General features: G+C 40.2%; 1 protein-coding gene across 5 annotated transcripts in view; it reads right to left on the bottom strand.

Moving 5' to 3' along the window:
- Nucleotides 1–2,285: 2,285 nt before the first annotated feature.
- Nucleotides 2,286–25,328, bottom strand: part of LOC125465547 (neuronal calcium sensor 1) — a 129,954-nt gene continuing 106,911 nt past the window's right edge. For 4 of the 5 annotated variants that reach the window (XM_048559183.2, XM_048559184.2, XM_048559185.2 and 1 more), the window contains 6 exons: nucleotides 18,075–18,213; nucleotides 17,099–17,177; nucleotides 15,224–15,312; nucleotides 11,208–11,285; nucleotides 10,600–10,723; nucleotides 2,286–9,248 (listed from right to left, as the gene is read on the bottom strand). In XM_048559183.2, the coding sequence (XP_048415140.1) occupies nucleotides 10,625–10,723; nucleotides 11,208–11,285; nucleotides 15,224–15,312; nucleotides 17,099–17,177; nucleotides 18,075–18,213 (484 nt within the window). In that variant the 3' untranslated portion in view covers nucleotides 2,286–9,248; nucleotides 10,600–10,624. The remainder of the gene's footprint in view (nucleotides 9,249–10,599; nucleotides 10,724–11,207; nucleotides 11,286–15,223; nucleotides 15,313–17,098; nucleotides 17,178–18,074; nucleotides 18,214–25,328) is intronic. The other variant, XR_009442763.1, reaches the window with a different exon arrangement.

Below are 25,328 nucleotides of genomic sequence, written 5' to 3'. Positions count from 1 at the left end.
CTGGAGAATCCGAGATAATAAAACGTGAGGCTGGATGAACACAGCAGGCCCAGCAGCATCTCAGGAACACATCTTCTTTACAGCCTGCTGCACCATTATGCTTAGCTTCGATGACTGGTGTACAAAGATACCCAGGTCTCATTCAGATTCCCCTCTCTTAATTTATAGCTTTTCAAATATTCACATTCCTGTTTTTGCTAAGCGGATAACCTCACATTTATTCACATTATACCGCATCTGTTATGCTGTGATAATGTTCCTCTGCAAGAGAAACAGCACAGAACCCTTCTCAAAGGCAGTCTCGTCACAATGGTGATAGACTGGGAAAGGGTCTTTTACAAAGGTACACGATCATCCTATACACTGGTCATTTAAAGCAAGCTGCAAGTGTAGCCAGCAGTTAGGAAGGCAATTGGAATGTTAGCTTTTGTTGCAAAAGTGTTTGGTACAGGAATAAGAAGGTTTTACTGCAGCTGACAGGGCCTTGGTAAAACCACACCTAGAGTACTCGGTCAATATTTCATCTTTTCACGGAATAAAAAGTCAACCGTAGACAATGCAGCAAAGATCCACCAGACTGTTTTCTGAAATGGCAGAATTGTCAAATGAACTGACAATAGTTTAACTGGACTTATGCACAGTGGTACCTACCTCTCAGCCAGGAGATAAATGTTCAAGTCTCATTTGCTCCAGAGGTAATAACATTGCTGAGCAGTTTGATTATAAAATATCTTAACTGTACCTGTCTGTACTGGAGTTTATGAGAATGAAAGGGGATCTCACTGAAGCATGCAAAATTCTGACAAGCCTGGACAGAGTGGATACAGGAATGTTTTCCCCTAACCTGGGGATTCCAAAGTTAGGGGCCAGAGTCTCAGGATACACTGCAGGCCATTTTGGACTGAAGTGAGAAATTTCTACATTCAGACATTGCTTGCAATTCTTGACCACAGAGTGCTAATGGACGACAAATCAGGAAATACATCGACAAAAGAAATAGATTTCTAGGAGCTAAAGACATCAAGGGGAATGAGGGGGAGTGGGATTATGGCATTGAGATAGAGATTCAGACATGATCATGTTGAATGGAGAGGTGGGATTTGTTTGGCCAAATGGCCTACTTCTGCTCCAAATTTCTGCTCCTAAATGATTATTACACTTGCACCAAATCTCAGTGCAGAAAAAAGACTAGTGGCCTATCTTCATTTCTCTGCTAATAAGGAAGGTTTCCTTCTGCTTGATCCAAGCTGATATTGGGCAGTTGTCATTTGCAGAACTACAGGTATGAACTCTCAAAGTACACTCACCTCTTGCTACCCATTAATTTGCTACTTGCAGATCCATGTCGTCGCAAGGTCAGCCGCAGACCCCATTTTTTTCCTCTCATTGCCTCATCCGGTCTTAACATGAGGTACGTAGGAGAGTAACATTAGAACCAAATTTGTACTTTTTGTTATCCGCAAAAATTCCGCTTCCCGACTCCCTACCCCATGAATAAAAAGGACTTGGTGGAAAGCACCCACAGCTCACTTAATAATCAAGACTTCAATGTTCATAGTTAGTGTGGATTTTAGGACTAAGAGACTAAAGAAAAGCAGCAAAGATATTAAAAGTTGGGAGTTGGAGAGAAAGTCAAAATATAACTTCAAACTGCAACAACAGCAGATTTAAATTTGGGAGGGAAACATAAAAACCAGAGTGATTAATGACGATGCAGCACGACTTGCATCTTCCATGAGGTGCACTGGTAGCTTATTGATACCAATAACCAATGGCTGAATTAATTTTTAATGATTAATTTGCAAACTAACAATGCCAATCACTGGGCTGATTCACAAAATAAAACACATTGAATGTTTTCATCAATAAAATGAAATAACGACTATACCGTTCGCCCATTTGAATTTACATTCAAAAACATGTTCAAATTCCAGTTCATTTAATTCAAATTTTCATTTGCTGTTTCCTCTGCTTTGATGGCAATATTTGTCTGAATATGCTCCTATGAGGCTCAATAAAATGCAAATTGTTAGTGTTCCTGAGTGCTTCCAATGATAATCAAGGACTGAATAATCCAAACATATTTCCTTTGGGCTATCCAGATGTAGATTGACATTTTCCTCCGGTTCACAGGAGCTACAACTCCATTTCACCATTTCTAGCACATTGATTTATACAACTGTAACCAGCCATTGTACAGCAACAAAACACCTGTATTAACAGTGAATATTCACAAAAAAAGTAATTCTGCAAAAATTCTGTAATCAAAATGAAGCCACCAGATATTAATGATCACTCCTCCAAGATTTTATTGACCTTATTCTGATCAAATATTGCTGCATATTCAGTGCTTCACATATCACATGCAATACATTGCTCACAGAAATTCAGAGCTGAAACATGTAAGACATAAGTGGGACATGCAATCAAATCAGACAAATAGAACCAGGCAATGTTAATGTTGATAGATTCTGGGTTGCATTTAGTCTGTGGCACCACACTCTCAATTGGTTTGGCTCACGACGTGACCAAGAAGCAGAAATGTACAAGTGTACGTAGATGTCTTCCTAGGACAAAACAGGGCAAAAGTGTTTTTCAAAGAAATGTGAACGCACACTTACGTACAATTTTTGAAGCATTTTTTGCACTCCTTTTTAATAAACGAACTCTTAAGTGCGGTAGAGCTCACCAAGTATTATTTGCCTTCTATGATCATGGTTAAATAGTCACTCTTCATAACTGCCAATGAGTCGTTCAATCACAGACATCATCCAAGGGACAACCTCTCCATAAGCAGACTGAATACAATAAAGAGTAAAATCCCTTCTGGGCTCATGTAACCTAAAATGCAGGCCCATTTCAAAAATGCCATTTGAGCACAAAACAAGATCAAATCTGGGATTTTTAGTCTGAGTGGCTTAATACTACACCACAACAAACCATTTAACTGTTAATAAATGTGACCTTCCATTTATTTAGTGTCTTCCAGGTTTATTGCAATTAATAATTAACAATGTTATTAGCATGTACGTAAGATCAATGTATTCTAATCAAGTGAGACTACCCAGTTCAGCTGCCAGAGAAGAAGCTGTTGCAAATCAATAGATATTTTTCTTCTGAAAGTAAATAGGAAAATTCTACACATATCCTTAAGCTCTAACCATACTGTAACAAAAAGGTTATGTACGCAAAGGCTGGAACAGGAGATAAATGGTAGCACAGCTGATATTTGACAATTATCCAGTTAACAAATGAAGAAGTAGTGTACCCCATACAACGTGCTTAGTTAATCTGTCAGTGTCACACATCAGTATTCAAGATGAGGTCCTGCCAGTTAAATTTACATCCAAGTTGAAAAATTTAACTCGATGCTATCTAAATACTGTAAATCCAGAGTTTTAATGGCAAGAGCTAAATGCTGCAGATGCTGGAAATCTGAAATTAAAATAGAAAATGCTGGAGCAACTCAGCAGGTTTGGCAGCATCTGTGAAGATGGTGTTCTCCAGCATTTTCACTTCTTATTTCAGAATTTAAAGGAGGTTTCTTTAAACACACACATACTAAACATACGTGTAGCTGGTAAAAGAAAAAGTTAAACTTACTGTTCTTTTGCTGCTGCCACAACTGGCGGTGCACACAAGAAAAGTAAAACAAAATATGGCAGAATTACATGGAAGGAGATTTCAGAAATCAAGCCCAAGTGTACTTATCAACTCTCAAAATGCAGTTCAATAAGCAGCAATAGACACTAAAAGCCAGGGAGTTTGGAACGTACTGGACAACTAACTCATGGTAATGGGGGAAAAGCACAAAAAGACTTGCAAGTGACAGCAGTTTATCAATTATTCATGCCAAATGTCCTCATGTTAAAGTCTCTGCTGAGAAAATCACCACAGCAAAAGTATTCTTTCTCTGACTTTGATTTTGAGCCTCCAACCTCTCTGACTTTGATTTTGAACATCAACATAACAGCTCGTCTTATTAATTGTCATCATGCAGTGTATGAGCGGAAGATTACAAAGTACAAAAAGCTGTATATAACCAAAATATTGGTTTGAGCAAAAATTGGTCAGCTGCTTCAATCACTAACTGCATGGATCAATCTCAAATTTTCTCTGATCTAAACGCATCTGTTTGCTTACTGCTGAATGAAGATTTATCTTGATGACTGTCACCAAGTTAGAGCAGCAGCTCAAATTCGTGCCAGCTCTCTACTTAGCAGCCTATCAGTCCCATCTACTTATCTCAGTTGCATTGCATGTTTATTTCCATTAGGTACTCATCCAGTTTTTTTCTGAAATCACAGATTATTCCCACTTCTACTGCCTCAAACAGGAAGTTTCAGGTTATTACCATTTACTGCTTAAAATATTTCTTCACATTTCCCATGTGCCCCTGATATAATATTTGAAACCTATGTCCTTTGTCTTGTACCATTATCTTTACTTTGTCTACATTATCTAAACATGTGATAATCACATACACATGTATTTTAATTTTATTTAAAAAATTAGGAAATCAGATGGGAGATTTTGCCACTGTGCTAGGATAGATTAGATTGGTCAGGTGCAGTAGACATTGGTGCATTAGCTGGAAGGAATAGTTCTCTGAAAAAGGAGCTCAACCTGTTCTCTACGCCTTTTAACAACTGAAAAAAAATCAGGTAGATTCCCTTACATCGTGCACCAAAAGCCAATTTACATGCTCAAACTCAGTAATGCACTTGAAACTGCGTAATAATTGGAACTCTTGAGATTTGTCATTAAATGAGAAGACCAAAACAGCCCTAGTATCCATAATGGAAACTATTCATGTAAATATTATTCTTAACTGCTACTATCTGATTGCAGTCTGCTTTGCTGTAAGTCAGAAAAGCAAGGTGAAAACTAGTTTATGAATGAAAATTGACTTTGGGACAAACAAGTGATTCAAACTCACTTTACAGTTCAAAGATAGTTACGTTGGCATTTAGCACTTGCCTACATTGCTCAGACTATTGTGTACAGGATTTGGGACATTATTTTGAGGTTTCAGAGGATCTTGGTGAGGTCATTTCTGGAGTACTTTTACAGTTGGGGTCGCCCTGCAGGAAGGATATTATTAAACTGGAGAGTGTTCAGAAAAGATTTGCCAGATGTTGCTGGGACTGGAGGGTTTCAGTTATAAGGAGAGGCTGGATAGGCTGGGACTTTTTTCACTAGAGCGTAGGAGGTTAATAAAATCATGAACGGCAGACACAAGATGAATAGCAAAGGCCTTTTCTCTAGGGTGGGGGAGTTCAAAACTAGGGGGCAAATTTATAGGTGAGAGGAGAAGATTTAAAAGGGACCTGAGGGGCATCTTTTTCCACAAAGGAATGAAATGCCAGAGGAAGTGCTAGCTGCAGGCACAGTTACGACATTTAAAAGATACTTAGATAGGTACATGAATAGGAAAGGTTTAGGGGGTCATGGGTGAAACACAGGCAAGTGAAACTAGTTTAGTTTGTGATTCATGGTTGGCATGGATGAGTTGGACTGAAGGGTCTGTTTCTGTGCTGTATGACTATGACTTTATAACAATTCTGGAGAATCCCTTAAACTTTTCTTAATGGGAGAACTAAAGCAGGTTAAAAGGTTGTTTAAGAAGTGTCATAAAGATGCAAGCAGGTACAGTGGAACCCATGACCATATTCAGTGATTTGCCGAACAGCTTCTAAACGTACCTTGAGATGAATGCACTTTTCATATATACAAATAACTTGTTAATAAATTAGCATAGTGCGCATCTGATGGAAAAGTATCTGGATATGCACCTCAAGTGCTGTAACCCTTAGCACGATGGACGAAATGCTGCAGCTTGTTTCTCATCCAATGCAGACATGGAGTCATACAGCATGGAAACAGACCTTTCAGTCCAATTCATACACCCGACCAAGTTTCCCAAACTAAATTAATATCATTTGCTGCATTTAGCCCATATCCCTTTAACCTTTCCTATTTACATGACTGTTCAAATGCCTTTTAAATGTTCTAACTGTACTTGTATCTACCACTTCCTTCGCAGTTCATTTCACATATGAACCACCCTCTGTGTGAAAAAGGTGTTCCTCAGGTCCCTTTTCAATCTTTCTCCACTTACCTTAAAATTATATGAATTTTAAGATAACATCCCATTACCATCCTTGTAAATCTTTTCTGCGCCCTGTCCAATTTAATAATATCCTTCCTATTAGCAGGACACAGCACTCTGAAAGTGGCCCCACCAATATCCCATACAAATGCTATATGACATTATACAAATGTCTTTTAAATGTATCTACATCTACCACTTCCTCTGACAGTTCTTTCCACATATGAACCACCCTCCGGGTGAAAAAAAAGTTGCCCCTCATGTCCCTTTTAATTCTTTCTTTTCTCACCTATGCTCAAATGATCTGTGCAATGAGGGTAAGTGTGGCAAATGCCTTCTTTACCTTCAACCTGTGATGCAAGTTTCAATGAAGTAGGTGCCTGAACCCCTAGGTGTCTCTGTTTTACGATTCTGCATGGCTCTATCATTAACTGTGTAAATCCTACTCTTGTTCATCTTATCACAATGCAACACTTCACAATCATCTAAATTAAACTTCAGCTGCCACAGCGTGGCCCAATTGATTAAGATCCCTTTGTAACCTAGATAACCTTTATCACTATCTACTGCACCAATTTTGGTGTCATCCCGAAACTTACCAACCCATGCTTCCCATATACTCATTCAAATTGTTTGTATAAATGACAAACACAATAGACCCATGATGGGTTAAATGACTTCCTTCTGGGCCACAAATGTTCTTTGATTTTATGAAAATATACACACCAAGGAAACAAATGTCAGCACTGCTCAGAGTGGTTTCATTTTGATGAAGCTACTGAATAATGATCCCAGTTACCTTGGTAGTTTAAATACGATTCCAACTAAACAAGACATCACAACTGATCACAGCAAAATCAAGACAAACTCAGTGGATCCCCATGAAGAGATATACCGACAGCCTTTGCCACTTCAAACTGAAATGAGTTTGTAGTATTGTATTTGCATGCGTTGCTTTGAATTACAATTTCTTCGACACATGCAGCATTTGTTGAACATGCAGAGCAATTTTATATAGCAAGTAATAAAGCAGAAAGTTATTGAGAAGGTTCAGACAAGACACAGATGTGTGCCATAGAAAATGGGAATAACAATGGCTAATTTTGAAAACATGATCTCTAGAAAAAAAACAAAATTCAAGTAAACCCTTCAAAATGACAAAGAAAAGGAGCAACAAAAATACGAAAATAGATCATTTGAAAAATTAAAATTAAAATGGGAGTAATTGAGATAGAACTGGAAAAACTATGGCAAAAAGTGCTCAGTGGCTAGTGTTGGGAAAGTAGCAAGGAGGGGAGGACAGGGAAGAGGGTGTCCAGCAAGAGATGTCACTAAACCACTTCTGAAATGTTTCCTCTGGGCCTGCCAAACTTTAGTGTGCATGACATATGGTGGTGACTGTTAGTTGCATTTTAGAACTTGAGTTATCTGGAGTATAGCTATTTGCAATTGTGCGTTGAGTGAATAATTAGCATCGCAGCATGGAATCAAACAATGTATCGTTAAGCAAAGCAATTTAAAAATATCAAAAATATAACAACACTGCATTGAAAACTACAAAATATCACTTCGTGCAGCAGTTATAATCTCATTTATATTTCTTAATTTTAAAACAAACATTAAATGTAATAAAGAAAACCAAAGGGTAACAAAACAATTTCAAAACAAAACGATGTACCCTGAAGGGCTTACAATACAAGTGTCAGTTTTAGAAAACTCAGAATTTTGAAAGGACCAATAAATCTATCCTGATATGCACTTCACATATTTAATACAGATCAGTTATATCCAACTCAGGACTTTTAATGCGCACCGTAAGTTGTTACTCCCTTTTTTTAAAAAACTAGATTCTTGTAAACTGCACACATTGTCAGTACATAGTATTTCCTTACTGTCCAACCCATTGATATCCAGAAGACTTCCATTAGTTCACAAACTAGGGAAAAATATATTTCCTTCTAAATTTAAGAACGAGCAAAAACACATTATGGCCAAAGGAGTTTAGCCATGGCTGTGACTGACAAGTCCTGACGTGCAAATAACACTGTGTGCATGTACTGTGCCACTCATTAAGATACCAACTCAAATTAATTCTGAAACTGAGGAAATAAAACCACAAAATCAATGCAGTTCAGACCAAACTACAATCTCCTTCCAGTAAAAATAACCATGATTATGTTACGTGCCATCAGTATTGAACCATGGTCAACCCATTTCAAGTCATTTCCCGGCTGATCAAAAGAAACATTAATTTACAATTTCATAATCTAAAATATTACAACTGATGAGGACCTAAACTGTATAGAGCAGATTAAAGAAAAAACAGACATGTGTGTATTCCAAGGGCTCAAGGTTAGACAACAGCCTTTATCCTGGATTTGTGTGCGCACCAGAATCTTTTGTTGTATTATTGGCCTATAATGCATTCAAAATTGTACATTGTCTTCAGTTAAACGGTGTTTGAGAAGATATTAAATAAAGGAACTTTCATAACTCAAACATTTGTAATGACAGGACATTAGCTCAGTTATGATACAACAGTTTGATATTCACAATTCCTACAATTTTGATTTAATTGGTGATAGGTACAAGTACAGGTTTGAAAACTAACCTCTTTGCAACAAAATAAAAGATAACACAAGAATACAATGCAATTTCACAATTAAATAAATAATAAACATGATAAAACACATTTCACTTAAAGCACAAAACACACATAAAACTGTCACTTTGCAGTACTCCGCTGCTATCATTTTCTGACAATACAAGGCCAGCAATTTCTTTTTTGTTCATTTAAAACATTAATTGAGGCAGCCAGTGCAGCCAAACAAAAATAACTTACAGATAGAGCAATTTAATTCAGTCTAAAATTGTACAAAAAGGCAAATATCAATGCTCCTTTCAATCAAGTCTTTCCAAAAAAACAAGGTGTGTGTCTACTGCAGAGTTCTCAAGTGTAAAAACAACATTTTGGGTTCTTAAGCTGAGATTGGCAAATGGAGACAAGCAAAAGAGCTCAGCTTGCACACACCCGTGCACTCCTGTTCACATCTGGGTGAAGGTGAGCGACTGCTGGACCATCGAGTTTCTGCACAGAACCGTTAAAATGGCACCAAAATGGTTCATCCCTGGACATCTGGCAAGGAAAGGGATAAATGGTCAGTGGATAGAACCACCAATAGCAGAGTCTATGGGTAGTCACTGCTAGGATAATTGGGGCCAGCTTACTTTCACTTTTCTTATTTCCTATCCTGTCTGCTGTTTTCACAGATCCAAGGTGCATACCCAGTCTGTATTCAGTTAAGTGATCTTGCAAAGAAGACAGTGAGCCTTTGAGTTAGGGATAAGAAACAAATCAATTGGACTTTCTGCTTTGACTGTTATCCAGTGACCCCTTTTGGAATGAATGCACATTTGAACAGCTGAGGATCATAAAGTATAAAACCTCTTACTTCCATCCATGCACTAAGATCATGACACAGATATTCTGATGGCCAGACAGTTGATGCTGCAGCGTAGACTGAAGTTATATGCTGAGACACCGCTGTATCCCTAATGCAAATTATATGGGAATTAACTGGGGTATTGAAAGATTTAATGGATAATTCTGCTGCATCTGTAACGCTCTAAAAAAAAGTCCCTTGAAGTCACAGACTTTGAGGGTTCTGATTCATTTAATAGCTTAATAGTTACCCAGGAAATGTTACTGAATTAAAAACCTAGACTGGTTCATGGGTAACTTCAACAGAACACCTAACTCACCACTGACCAGTCTCTCCCATAGCCAGCACCATGATGTGGAGGCATTGGCTTAATTCTAGGGCATTAATCCAGAGACCTAGGTTTTATTCTGGGGACTTGGGTTTGAATGTTATCTAGGCAGATGGTGAAGTCTGAATTCAGTAAAAATCTGGAATTAAAAATTAATGATGATCATGAAGTTATTGTCAATTGTCAGAAAAACCCATCTGGTTCACTAATACCTTTTAGACAAAGAAACTGGCCATAAGACCATAAGACATAGGAGTGGAAGTAAGGCCATTCGGCCCATCAAGTACACTCTGCCATTTAATCATGGCTGGTGGACATTTCAACTCCACTTCCCTGCTCTCTCCCCGTAGCCCTTGATTCCTTGTGAGATCAAGAATTTATCGATCTCTGCCTTGGAGACACTTAACGTGCCGCGTTTGGCCCATGTGACCCCAAACTTACTGCAATGTAGTTTACTCTTATCAGCTCACTGGCAATTAGGGATGGGCAATAAATGCTGATCTAGCCAGCAATGAATGAATGAATGAATAAAAAAAATCCTGATTTCCTGTCACTCCCATCACTATTATAGCTGGAGTTATCCAAGGAGGACTCCTAATAATGGTATTTGGAAATATTATTTTACATTCATAAAATTACACTGTATGGATCCTTTACAGCAGAAGACATGTATATCTGTAATTTGAAGAACCAAAGCTGTCGCTATTGAAACCTACCATGGCACAAGGGAGATAACAGGAACTATACTAGACCATCATATAGAGAAAGCGCTTGGACGATGGATGGGTCTGCTTTTGATCCCTCTTGAAACTCCTGTAGTGTCAATTTCCCATCAGCATTCTGTAATACAGGTAATCAAAATTACTGAAATAAAAACAAAATACTATGGATGCTGGAGATTTGAAATAGAAATAAAACGCTACAGAAAGAAGAGTCACATCAGACTAAAAACATTAACTCTCTCTCTCTCTCTCTCTCTCCCTCCCTCTCCACAGATGTTGCCAGAATTAGTAAACTGCCATAAATGCAGGGAACAGATGTAAAGCTCCCCAAAACTACCTGATAAGTGGAAATACAAGTTTAAGTTTCAATTGGCAAAGACACTGTGGGACTCAGTTTCAACTGTTCCACCTTGGCAGTGACATGGCAGAATGGATCACATGGCAAGGAACCTTCCAATTGTCGTGCCATTCAACAGAATGCCAATTGAGCAGGCTCTGGAATGGGCAATGGCTACAACCCACGCTCTGATTTGAGAATTACTGTCAATTTTTAAATTCAGTTATAATTTGAAATAAAACTGAAACAACACAAAATTCATTACCTTGTCCATCATGGCAAAAATCCTATCCACCCGTTTCTCTGGTGTGTTCTCCTCTTCAGGGAGTTCCACTGTATTACCCTAAAGACCCAAAACATTACATCTAAAAACTAAGAATGGCACAAACTTTAACAAAAATCAACATTTTATATAATCTGACCTAAGCATAGGCATATATGCAACTCTAAGTGGACCAGGAGCCATGATGTCCTTGGGTGGCTGTCATTGTAATATGCTGTTCAATGTTAATGAGTATGGTTGAGTCTGGTAGTGGGTGAAGGGACCTAACCTGGTGAAGGAAGTGAGGGTCAAGTTTGCCAGTAGGTGGGCAGGTTGGGTTCTGGAGAGGAGAGGGGCTGTCATGTCATGGATGTGTAAAGGGTCTGGAGAAGGTATAGCTTTCAGGGTGGTGTTAGATTTTTTGAGAGGGGAGAACAGGTGGCCGAACAGTTACTCAGGGATTATACTAGCTATTTAATAGTTTAACTTTCCATGACTAACTGTTTAAATGAATACATTCAGAGGATTTCAAGTGTAGGAGAATCGTCGAGCAGAATCTTTGATTTCCTAGATAATTCGTTTGAGGTCTACTACAACAGGAATTTTGCAGTGTCCCTATGTACAACTATCTAGCCACTCGAAAATTTAGGGCAATAGAACAAATCAACAATGGTAAAGAAGAATGAGGCAAAGACTCATAGTCTCGACTGCACGAAGGAAGAAAACAGTTCTGTGTATGAGGGAGGCGGAACGTAGGTGTTAAAGTAGGCCATTCAGAACCTCATGCCTGATAACAAAATGTGAGGCTGGATGAACACAGCAGGCCCAGCAGCATCTCAGGAGCACAAAAGCTGACGTTTCGGGCCTAGACCCTTCATCAGAGAGGGGGATGGGGAGAGGGAACTGGAATAAATAGGGAGAGAGGGGGAGGCGGACCGAAGATGGATAGAGGAGAAGATAGTTGGAGAGGAGAGTGTAGGTGGGGAGGGGATAGGTCAATCCGGGGAGGACGGACAGGTCAAGGAGGCGGGATGAGGTTAGTAGGTAGGAAATGGAGGTGCGGCTTGAGGTGGGAGGAGGGGATAGGTGAGAGGAAGACCAGGATAGGGAGGCGGGGACGAGCTGGGCTGGTTTTGGGATGCAGTGGGGAAGAGGAGATTTTGAAGCTTGGTGAAGTCCACATTGATACCATTGGGCTGCAGGGTTCCCAAGCAGAATATGAGTTGCTGTTCCTGCAACCTTCGGGTGGCATCATTGTGGCACTGCAGGAGGGCCATGATGGACATGTTGTCTAAGGAACCTGAGGGGCAATTTGTTTACACAGAGGGTGGTGCATATATGAAACGAACTACCACAGTGAGTGGTAGACGCGAGTACAATTACAACATTTAAAAGACATTTGGACAGATTTGTGGATAGGAAAGGGAGATGGGCCAAATTCAATACAATTGGGACTAGAGCTAATGGGACCTGCGGAAGCTGGAGAATCCAAGATGATAGGGTGTGGGGCTGGATGAGCGCGGCGGGCCGGGCAGCGTCTCAGGGGCACATGGGTTGCACATTCCTTAGACATGTCCATCATGGCCCTCCTGCAGTGCCACAATGATGCCACCCGAAGGTTGCAGGAACAGCAACTCATATTCTGCTTGGGAACCCTGCAGCCCAATGGTATCAATGTGGACTTCACAAGCTTCAAAATCTCCTCTTCCCCCACTGCATCCCAAAACCAGCCCAGCTCGTCCCCGCCTCCCTATCCTGGTCTTCCTCTCACCTATCCCCTCCTCCCACCTCAAGCCGCACCTCCATTTCCTACCTACTAACCTTATCCCGCCTCCTTGACCTGTCCGTCCTCCCCGGATTGACCTATCACCTCCCCACCTACACTCTCCTCTCCATCTATCTTCTCCTCTATCCATCTTCGGTCCGCCTCCCCCTCTCTCCCTAGTTATTCCAGTTCCCTCTCCCCATCCCCCTCTCTGATGAAGGGTCTAGGCCCAAAACGTCAGCTTTTGTGCTCCTGAGATGCTGCTTGGCCTGCTGTGTTCATCCAGCCTCACATTTTGTTATCTTGGATTCTCCAGCATCTGCAGTTCCCATTATCTCAGAGCCTCATGCCTGCCCACTTTCTATACTGTGGCCTAAATTTACCTCAACGCCATTTTCTTGCACAATTTCCCGTATACCTTTATGACATTACTGCAGAAGAAAGATAATTTAATTTGGTGTGGACCATAGTTCAAGCAGAGACATTCTCTCCATATTCAGGGGTCTGGATATCTCCCTCTAATTAAAAGATGCACAACAGGTGGGAAGGTTGCCTGTTAATTTGCTTTAATTTTACAGACATGGTTCCCAACTTGCATTCTGGACTATTTCATCAATCTATAACTTTAAACAAATAAAAGCTTTTGATTTTGTCCATTCTCTAATGTTCACTTCTAATTTCAACTGAATGAGGAAGTAGGTGAACTTTTTAATCACCCTCTTGCAGTTAACTTTGCACACTCTGCCATATTTGCCAATTAACCTGGCTACAATTACCTTTACTTTAGCTTCCAGTAATTTTATTAAAACCAGTCTCAATAACTGCTGCTGAAATCATTATAATCGTTACTGACTGAAACTTAAGGACAACCTCTTTTATTCAACAGAAATTGCAAACTGAATTCTCTTCTAAGCCTTATTCTGATTGTTTTGTTGTTAATAATTTTATGTTTTACTTTGACAAGGGTTTGCAATAATTTCTCTTGATTGAGGTTTACTTATAAGGTTTAAAACATTTTTAGGAATAGTTGTGGGTTTGGAAGGTGTTAAGATCTTTAGTGAATTTAAGCAGTGTATCTTGTAGATACTACACACTGCAGTATGAAACATTGATGGTGGATGGTATAGATTTTTGTTCATGCGATGCTTTGTCCTGAATGGTGTCAAACTTCTTGAGAGCTGTCAGAACTGCACTCATCCAGGCAAGTGAGGAACATTCCATCACACTCCTGACTTGTGTACTGTAAATCATGGACAGGCGTTGGAAAGTCAGGAGATAACTGTAGCCTTCCTAGCCTCTGTCCTGCTCTTGTAGCCACTGTATTTATACATTGAGTCCAGTTGAGTTTCTGGTCAATGGCAAGCCCCAGAATGTTGATAGTGGTGGATTCAGTGATGGCACACCATTGAATGTCGAAGAGCATTAGATAGATGGTCTCTAATCAGAGACAGTCATCGCCTGTCATTTGTATGGCGCAAATGTCACTTGCCACTATTCAGCCCAAGCTTGAATATTGTCCAGGTCTTGTTTATTTGAACATCTGAGGAGTCACAAATGGTGCTGAATATTATGTGATCATTGGTGAATATCCACACTTCTGATCTTATGATGGAGAGAAGGTCGTTGATCAAACATGGTTGGGCATAGGACACTACTCTGAGGAACTCCTGCAGAGATGTCCTGGACCTGAGATGACTGACATCCAACAACCACAACCATCTTCCTTTGCGCCAAGTGTGACTCCATCCAGCAGTCAATATTCCTCCAATTTCCACTGATTCCAGTTTTGCTAGGGCTCCTTGATGCCACCTGGACGTCAAGGATTGTCACTCTCACCTTGTCTTATTGGGATTTCAAATCAGCTTGGTGCAATTCAAAGAATCAATTCTCATTCTAAGCTGAATGCTACGAACAATCTCTACAACAGTATCTTACTTGTGCCTGTAAATCCCACGGATGCCACATATATTCAGCGCTCAAGACTTACCAAATTAGATTCCCAAGAGTTAAGATACACACTGCCTTGGAAGTTTACATCCTTATTTACAAGGAAACTGCCAATATTTAAAAATAAAACTTCTCAACTTTTGGCGTAATAAAATTTAAGCCTAATTCTGGAATTCTTTTTAAGAATTAAGAGAAAATGTTCATTTAATATCAAGAAATAGACTATCTCAAAAGAGAGAAAATTTGGTTTATTTACAAAATTGGAAGACAAAGTACAATTTATGTTGGTATTCATAAATTTACTTACCACCATCTGATAAATAGCATCCACAATATCCAGCATCTCATTCCTGGTGATGTAGCCGTCATTATCTAGGTCATACAACTTAAAAGCCCCTGAAATGACATGTCAAACATTACTGCATATTCAAAATTAATGCTCCCAGGCAGACTACCAAAAACCTGGTCTTCAAAAATCATGCTCATGTTAATATTTCAATTATAATCTAACCAAAGCTGACATTCACTCTACAACAATTATCCTGCGAGGGACTATTAGACAAGAACACATGTAGAAGAAGAAACACCAGAGGTTATAATTAGGATTTTAGTATCACAATGAAAAATGTCAAATGTTTATGTTAGGTCCACTTACTGTGAAATGACGCTGAACGAAGCCTACAGATTATTTGCTTTTAAATTTAGGTTGTGTGTGGACAGCATTTTAAATGACAAAATTAAGTACAAATGGTTAGAAGGTCTGTGATTATCTTGAGTTGTCGTGATCTGTAATTATCTGAGTACAGTAATGTAATGGTTTTGCAATTTATTCATTCGCAGGATGAAATGCAGGCTAGGTCAACACTTATTGCCCAACTCAGGTTGTCATTGAGAAGGTGGTGACTAGCTGCATTTTTGAAGTGCTGCAGTCCATAGGTGTAGATAAACCCACAGTGCTATTAAGGAATGGAGTCCCAGGATTCTGACACATCAACAGTTACAGAATGGTGATACAGATCCAAGTCAGGATGGTATGAAATTTAGAGGGGAACTTGGAGGTTCCCATGGATCTGCTGCCCTTGCCTTTCTAGGTGCAAGGTGCTGGCAAAGATGCCTTGCTGACTTACATCTTGTACATTATGCCACAGCATGTTTGTAACAAAGGGAATCAATGAAGGTGGTGCATGGAACGCCAATGGTAAACTTCTTGAGTATACTCATTCAGACAATGAAGAATTTTCCATCACACTCGTTGCTTATGTCTTGTAGATAGCAGAATGACTTTGGGGAAGTTAGGAAGTGAGTTACTTGCTGCAGAATTCCTAGCCTCTGGCATACTTTTATAGCCATAATATTTATAGGACTGGGGTTCAGTTAAGTTTCTGTAACTCCCAGGATGTTGATTGTGGGGGATTCAGCAAAGGTAGTAGCCTTAAATGTACAGGAAAAATGGGTAACTTGTCTTGTTGGAGATTACCTCATATTACTTGCCATTTATCAGCATGATCCTGAATACTGTCCAGGTCTTGCTGCTTTTGGACAATTTTAGATAACTGAGGATTTCCACATGGTGCTGAATATTGGGCAACCATCAGAGAATATTACCATTTCTGACTTTATGATGCAAGGACAAATTAGCTGAAGTTGATTAGGTTAAGTACTGTACCCCAGGGAACGTTTGCAGTGCTGTCCTGGAACTGAGACAGTTGATGATTAGACTAATGATCCAGAGATCTTGGCTAATAAACAAGAAAAAGAAATGACCACAAACCTGTTAAGAATGTCATAAAAATACAACTGATATATTAAGGTCCTTTAGCGAAGGAAATCTGCTGTCTTCACTCTCTGACTAATACATCACTCCAGTCCTGCACCAACATGGATGACTCTTAATTGCCCTACCAAGTGGCCTAGTAAGCACTCAGTTAGATTAAGCTGCTCTCAGAACAACTAGGAATAGGCAGTTAATGCTAAGAATATTAGTTTTTAAATTGAGAGACAGTGGCTTTAGAAAGTAGAACAGTTTTCACAAATTGCAGCACTAAAGTTTTCTTGCAAAAAGCATAAAAACTCCACAATTGTTCATTTGTGTATATTGGGCACTGAGAATTGAAGATGAAATATTGCCAAAACGGAGACTAAACAAGATGGACTGAAGATTTGGGTCAAGCGAGTTACTTACATCGTAGTTTCTCATCCAGAGTCCCTCTTGAAGTTACTGACAGTGCTTGGATAAATTCAGAGAACTCAATTTTTCCATCCTGAAATCCAGTTAAAAAGGCACCTTTGTCAATTCATTTGTGAGTTATTTCGATTTTCAACTTTATCTCAGTTGTAATGCTTTTGCCACTGATTCACAATATTTTGGGTTCAAATCCTATGCCAGGATTTATAGAGTCATTGAGTCATACAGTATGGAAACAGACACTTCGATCCAACCAGTGCACATGACCATGCTTCCGAACTAAATCAGTCCCACTTGCCTGCATTTGGCCCATATCTCTCCAAACCTTTCCTATTCATGTACTTATCCGAATGTCTTTTAAAAGCTGTAACTACACCTGCACCCACCACTTTCTCTGGTCATTCATTCCACACCACACAAACCATTCTCTGTGTATTCAGCATTCAATATATAGGTGGGCACTTCACTGCACTTATTTGTGAATGTTGCTTTGTTGCGGTACTGTCTTTTGAATGAGATGTTAAATTGATGTGCCATCCTTTTGGATTTTAAACAATACAAATGTTGCTGTAGCCAAACCTAATCGAGCAACTTTCACATATACTATTCAGCCTGACTAGTTGTCTGCTTGAAAAGTACTCTTCAAACAGCATTCAGTCGCAATCTGCACTTAATAATGTAAACTAGCTGTCAATTCTAAATAGACATTCATCTGGTGCACTTCTAAATATGTCAACTGGCACACTAACTGCTTTAGTTGACAGTTTGTCCCATGTATCCATTAGTTTGCGGAGATATGCCACCTCATATTGATCTGAAATCCTGCAAGTAGCTTGTTAATTTTAAGGATGTGCATTTCAGCTAAGCTTGAAGTGTGCACATTATTACAAGTTCAATCTCCCTCTCTGGCCTTTCACAAAAGAGGTAAAATTTATCTTCTTCAATGGCAGAATCTAGAGAATAAGGTACTCACTTTATTTTCATCAAAGACATTGAAGACAAATGTAGCAAACTTGGTTGGATCTCCACAGGGAAAGAATTGTTTGTAGATTTTCTGAAAGCCTGCTGCATCAAGCTGTCCACTGGGGCAGTCTTTAATGAAACCTTTGTACCTGTCAGACAAAGTATTAATGAAGATTTTACCAATAAATATACAAATTAAAACAACACACAAAATAAAAATTAAATTCTATAATTAACGACCAGTGATGTGTGAAAATAGCTTCATAAGTAATTTAATCAAGGAATGGTTACAGCACAGAGGGAGGGCCACACATTTGGCCCACCATGTCTGCACCAGCTCTCTCTATAAGAGCTACTCAACAGTCTCTCTCCTTCATTTTTACTTGTAGGCCTGCAATGCTTACTTATCAGATGATAATGGAATTGCCCTTCACAAACCACAATTAAATCAGGTTCCACCACACTCTCAGGCAGTACATTCAAAACGCCCAACCACATGCTGCATTATAAAGCTATTTCTCATGTTGCCTTTAATTGATTTACTAGTCACCCATCAAGATAATCTGAGGTTAACTGGGCATGTTTCAGGGCCAAAAGATGCAGTCTTAGGCTCTTCCATGAGTTTGTACAATAAGATAAAGTCCTGATGTTCACAGGGGATGCATTCCCAGTGAATATCACAATTGCTGGCTTTTAACGGTAAAATTGTGAATTGTACATGTGCAGTCGGCCAAAGCATGCATGGTGTGCACATTTATTCTTGGAAAACTGCAGATGAACGAACATCAGAGTCACAGTGGTCAAAGGGATACCCAGTAAGTGTCCTATGCATGAATTCATGAAGTTCAGGAATTGGAACAGTACGACTTTACTGCATACGGTGAGCAAGGATCACTTACCATATGTTGCACTAACTCTAGAAGAACCTAAAAGCTGCTTTTGGCCTGAAAGGTGCCAAGTCACCCAAGAAAAGGGAAGGTATCTCAAAATTTTGAGCAGTTGGTGAATTAGTAAGCCCTCTCACACTGCTGCTTTGCAGTAAACACACAAGCAGCGTGCTCCACTAAGAGGATGCTACTGTCAAACCATATGAATTTCAGTTCAGATTTCCAGCATTCTTAATATTTTGCTTTTCTATGAATTTCAGTGCTGGCGTTGGCCAGTCATTCCAATGACTGGCAGACTGGAACAACTACTCTTTCAACTGTCTGCAGCAGGATGCATGCCAACAATGTTTACCCTCCCCTGACAACATTCAATGTTGCTCCCAACATTAGATGTGGTTTTGCTATTCGACAATAAGTGCAATATAACCTTGACCACATTTAGAATTACACTGAAAATCAATTTAAGATTATGCGTTCAGCTCAGAGTGAATAAATTGCCCTTGCTAGTAGCTACATTTGTTCACACACAGGACCCTACACTTTGCATGCAAAGAGAATATGGCCATACATTGTACCTTTTTCACTGAGTAAAAGGCTATGGAGACAACCAATTCTTGCTGCATCCCTACAGCAGTGCCCTAATCTTTCAATTTAATCAGTTAACTAAGGTAGTTGAGAGATCCTGCTGCATCTCTATACCAATTATAGTCCAGCCTTCTTTCCATGTTTTATGAATAGTTGCTTTCTCTCTAAGGCTGCTTTCTCATGCATTTCAATCTCAATGTCATCACTTCAGCTTTTTAACAATATACTAGTAAATTGGTGAAGCTAGTTAGTTCTCTCACACTGCAGTAAACACACAAGTGGCATCCTCTACTGAGATGGAAAGAAGTGTGCATGTAACAAAACAGACGCTTCATCTTCTATGATTTCATGGGATAGTGTCATAGGGAAGATAAGATGCTAGGGTGATTGAGGAAGGAGCAGGATGTCACAGAAGAACAGTCCCTTTGAAATGTTGACAGGGCAGGGAAGATGTGTTTGGTAGAGTCATCATGCTAGAGCTGGACAAAAAGCACAGTATGATTCTTTATTTGTGGAGACAGATGGGATGGAAAATGAGTGTTCATGCTAGGGGGAAAGGTAAGAGCAGAAATTAAGGAAATGGTTTGAAAATAGTCAAGAGTCCTAAGGTTCTCGAGTAGATCTGTAGCTCAGGTTGTGGGTGTTGAGGTTGGTTGGCTCACCGAGCTGGTTTGTTGTTCCGCAGACGTTTCTTTACAATGCTTGGTAACATCCTCAGTGCAGCCTCTGCTGAAGCGTCAGTGTGTTGCAATGGATTGCCTCAGTTCTGGGTTTCCTCCGCAGTGGAATGTATATGGGGTCGAGTTCAATGTGTTTATTAATAGTATGCTTCATGGAGTGCCATGCTTCCCAGAATTCTCGTGCTTGTCTCTGTCTAGCCTGTCCCAGGATCTTGGTGTTGTCCCAGTCAAAGTCGTGGCTCTTCTTGCCCATGTGGATTGAGATGACTGAGTATTGGTCGTGCCTTTTTGTAGCCAGCTGGTGTTCATGTACTCTTGTTGTTATGAAGCAGGCTATTAATAAGCACATTGAACTCGACCCCATGTACATTCCACTACGGAGGAAACCCGGAAGAGAGGCAATCCATCGCGATGAACCCCAGAGTTTAAAAGCCAGGCGGGAAAACACACGGACGCTTCATCAGAGGCTGCACTGAGGATGTTACCAAGCACGGTAACAAAACGTCTGCAGAACAACAAACCAGCTCAGCAAGTCAACCAACCTCAAGTCAAGGGTCCTGTCCCCATGGCTTTGAGTTCTTCCAATGCCTTCACATTTGCGTCCACTTTTTTGGAAACGAGTCTCTCTTTCCCTTCCACTCAGCTGCAGTATCATCATTTGGATAAAATTTGTAAATTCTTAACTATAGAAGGATAAGTCTTTATTTTCAAAATAATACCCTCATTCAAACATTTTCCCCATTTTCTACTGATCTGGTTTAAATCGGGCACTTCAAGTCCTAGGTTCAGTAAGCAAAGATTTATTTAAGCATATGCTGGGAACAACTTTCTTCTTGTTGTCCAAGATAGCTTTCCCCGAAGTACAAAAGTTTCAGCAAAGTTTGTAATTCTCAACTCAATTCTTGTAACAATCTCAACCTTAAGGCTGCTGCTTCCTATGGCAACTGGATAATTATGACAACCTGCAGAGGGAAACATATATTATCATTCCTACAATGTTGGCAACATTGCCCATCATGCTTCAAGAAAATACTCATAACTACATTTGTCTATTCTAAAACTAGCATCGTACTTTAAATATCAATCTTAATCAATTTTCCCAAATGGTCTTGCTTCGTCTACTCAAAACATTGGCTTTAGGCACTATTCAACTTGATATCTAAACCTACAGACATAATAGCGGAACCCTGACTCTTCTCACTTAGCATCACATGAGAATGTTCCAATAGAGTCAGAGATGTACAGCACAGCAACAGACCCTTCGCTCTAACTCTGCCACACTGACCAGACATCCTGATCTGACCTAGTCCCATTTGCCAGCATCTGGCCCACATCTCCCTAAACCCTTCCTATTCATGTACCCATCCAGATACATTTTAAATGTTGCAATTGTATCCACCTCCACCACTTCATCTGGCAGCTTGTTCCATACACATACCATCCTCTGCATTAAAAAGTTGCCTCTCAGGTTCTTTTTAAATCTTTCCCCTCTCACCTTAAACTGATGCCCTCTAGTTTTGGACTCCCCTGCACTGGCAAAAAGATCTTAGGTACCCATGCCCCTTATGATTTTACAAACCTACGGAGGCTGATGGGTGACCAACGCTCCAGCCGATTCAAACTCTCCCCATAGCTGAAACTCTCCAGTCCTGGCAACATTCTTGTAAATATTTTCTGCACCCACTCAAGTTTTACAGCAAGGATTTACAGATCAATAGGTTTGACCTCGTTATAAGCCAACCTTCTGTGACCATCAAGTCGTGAGGTGGGGCTTGAACCCAGAGATTCTGACTGCAGGGGTCAAGCCTCTACAGTTTTGTTAACAATGGCAACGACTGGGGGCAGCACGGTGACACCGTGATTAGTACTGCTACCTCACAGTGCCAGGGACACGTGTTAATAATTCCATTCTTGGGTGATTCCCTGTGTGGAGTTTGCACATTCTCCCCATGTCTGCATGTGTTTCATCCGGGTGCTCTGGTTTCCCCCACAGTCCAAAGATGTGTGGGTTTGGTGGAATGGCCATGGGAAATGCAGGCCACAGAGTCTGGGTGGGATGCTTTTTGGGAAGTGGTGAAGACTTGATGGGCTGAATGGCCTCCTTCTGCACTGTAGGGATTTCCATACCCCAGCCTATTGTCAAGCTCCAGCTTAAACAAGTTTGACAACTCCAACTGGAATTTTTTAAACGAATTCACTCACGTGTGCCACAATATCCAAGCAATCAAATCACTACGAGCACAAATTGGTACCAATGCAAAACAGTCCCAACTTTATTAGGAAACAAGTTACAATAGCTTTTAATACTAAACAATACTATCTCCAATCTTATTTGGTCCCTTAAGCTTACAATACTTCCTGAGTCTCTTATAGATTTATGAAGCTGCTCTCTCTGTGTCTCTGTGGGACTGTGAAACTGTTTCCTCTCTCTCCAGATGGTTGGTGGGTCTGCTTTGGCCATGCTGGTCTCAAAAGATGTAAGAAATAGGACAGTACTGATACGAGATAATAAAGTGTGAAGCTGGATGAACACAGCAAGCCAAGCAGCATCTCAGGAGCACAAAAGCTGACGTTTCGGGCCTAGACCCTTCATCAGAGGGGGGGATGGGGTGAGGGTTCTGGAATAAATAGGGAGAGAGGGGGAGGCGGACCGAAGATGGAGAGAAAAGAAGGTAGGTGGAGAGGAGAGTATAGGTGGGGAGGTAGGGAGGAGATAGGTCAGTCTGGGGAAGACGGACAGGTCAAGGAGGTGGGATGAGGTTAGTAGGTAGGAAATGGAGGTGGGTGGGAGGAAGGGATGGGTGAGAGGAAGAACAGGTTAGGAAGGCAGAGACAGGCTGGGCTGGTTTTGGGATGCAGTGGGGGGAGGGGACGAACTGGGCTGGTTTTGGGATGCGGTGGGGGAAGGGGAGATTTTGAAGCTGGTGAAGTCCATATTGATACCATTGGGCTGCAGGGCTCCCAAGCAGAATATGAGTTGCTGTTCCTGCAACCTTTGGGTGGCATTGTTGTGGCACTGCAGGAGGCCCATGATGGACATGTCATCTAAAGAATGGGAGGGGGAGTTGAAATGGTTCGTGACTGGGAGGTGTAGTTGTTTATTGCGAACCGAGCGGAGGTGTTCTGCAAAGCTGTCCCCAAGCCTCCGCTTGGTTTCCCCAATGTAGAGGAAGCCACACCAGGTACAATGGATACAGTATGCCACATTGGCAGATGTGCAGGTGAACCTCTGCTTAATATGGAAAGACATCTTGGGGCCTGGGATAAGGGTGAGGGAGGTCGTGTGGGGGCAAGTGTAGCACTTCCTGCGGTTGCAGGGGAAGGTGCTGGGTGTGGTGGGGTTGGCGGGCAGTGTGGAGCGAACAAGGCAGTCTGATACGAGTACTAGTATCAGATGCAGCAACCTGGCAGAATGTTTCTATCCAGAGTCAAAGGTGTTAAGAGAAATTCTAACTGCCCAATAGCTGTGCTACTAAAGTTGGCTAACTCATCATGGATTGAATAACAAGCCCAACAGTGCATGATGGGTTTGGCTTGGTAAACTTAACAAGGCACTTGACCACAATTTCTGATTTGAACTGCAGTTCTTTAAGATCAAATAATTGTACTAGACAGGGACGTACTTTACAATGCAAAGCAATACTTATTCACTCATTCTTCTTTTGACTATTTCACTTGCTTAGTCTGTACCACAAACCAAATGACCTAGTGAGCATTAACCAGACAATATTACAATAATTAAAGTAAGCAATACAAGATAAATGTAGATTGTAGTTTGAAAATTGTGACAAGGGACAACCTAAAAATATCTAAAGTAATATTATTGCATTCAGAAAAATCAAAGGCATTTAAATGCACTTTGTATTTCAAAAATATATTCAAATTACCTATCAACTAAAAATGGCTTTGTAATGAATTTGCTTTTTTCAGAATGATAAATGGAGCTTTCCTTTTGAGCTCATTAACACCACTGTGATGTGTCAGCAGCTGAACCAAAAAGCAAAGACCTTCGCTCAGTGAAAAAACACAGACCAGTGACTGGGGAATAGCTCTGCACTGTCTGTACACACAGACATTGCAGTCATGGAAATATAGAAAAAAAAAACTGTTAACACAAAACATATACACCAAAGACAGAACTGAGAGATAGGAACATAGATGCAGGCTTCCATTAAAATGTTCAGACAGAAATAAAATATAGAAAATAAGATAATATAATGGCTGGCCTGAATCCCCAGCCCTGAGTATCACGCTCACCAACAATCCCCATCCTGGCCCAATACCCTCCATTGATCCATTTTACTTACTTATTTTCTCTCCTTAATTTTTTCACATTTACTTTTTTCCAATGTCAGAATGTACACTGAGAATGACAATGATCTAGGTAATAATGCAGCCAATTTTCCAACTATTATTTCTTTGAGCAATATCCATCTATCACAAAGTTGTTTATTATTTAATGAACTTCTACTGCATGACAACTACCAATATTGTTAATATAATAGCACATAAAGCTGTTTTTAAATGGCACAGCATGTGAGAAAGGAACTGGGATTATCATGTGCGAAGGGCTGGCTTTGGCATATATCTGTTTCAACTGTATCACCCTCCAATGTTTACCCACATTTCCGCTATAATGCAGTTACACTTCTTGGAACCTGACTTTCACCTTACAACAATCTTACACTGCACTCATAAAAAACCACCAGCTACCAATATCACTGTCGTCTCACAAGCAGGCACTGCAAAAATTGAGGTTGTGATCATTCATCTTCAGTTTCATTAAGCTGGTCATATAGTTTGGATGTCAGATCCCAGGCTCCCAAGAAAGTTGTCTCTTTACAGTTCAGACAAGGAAGACGCACCCCATAAGGACAAAACAAACACTTCATGGGACATGTCAAATGCCAATATAAAAAATACACATTGACATCCTGAAAGACCATTGCCCTGGTCAGAAGCAGATGAGGATAGGTATGTGGGAACGTTTCCACCATCTTAAGACTCAATAATAGCAAGTCAAAGAAGAAAAATGAAAGCAACAAGAAGCACAAATCATGACTCGAAATAAAGATACACGTCCAGACGTGACAATGAAACTGAGACACGGTA

Source organism: Stegostoma tigrinum, chromosome 29, assembly GCF_030684315.1.
Source record: "Stegostoma tigrinum isolate sSteTig4 chromosome 29, sSteTig4.hap1, whole genome shotgun sequence".
Taxonomy (NCBI): domain Eukaryota; kingdom Metazoa; phylum Chordata; class Chondrichthyes; order Orectolobiformes; family Stegostomatidae; genus Stegostoma; species Stegostoma tigrinum.
The sequence above is the reverse complement of the archived record's forward strand: the minus strand, read 5'-3'. Positions and strand labels throughout refer to the sequence as shown.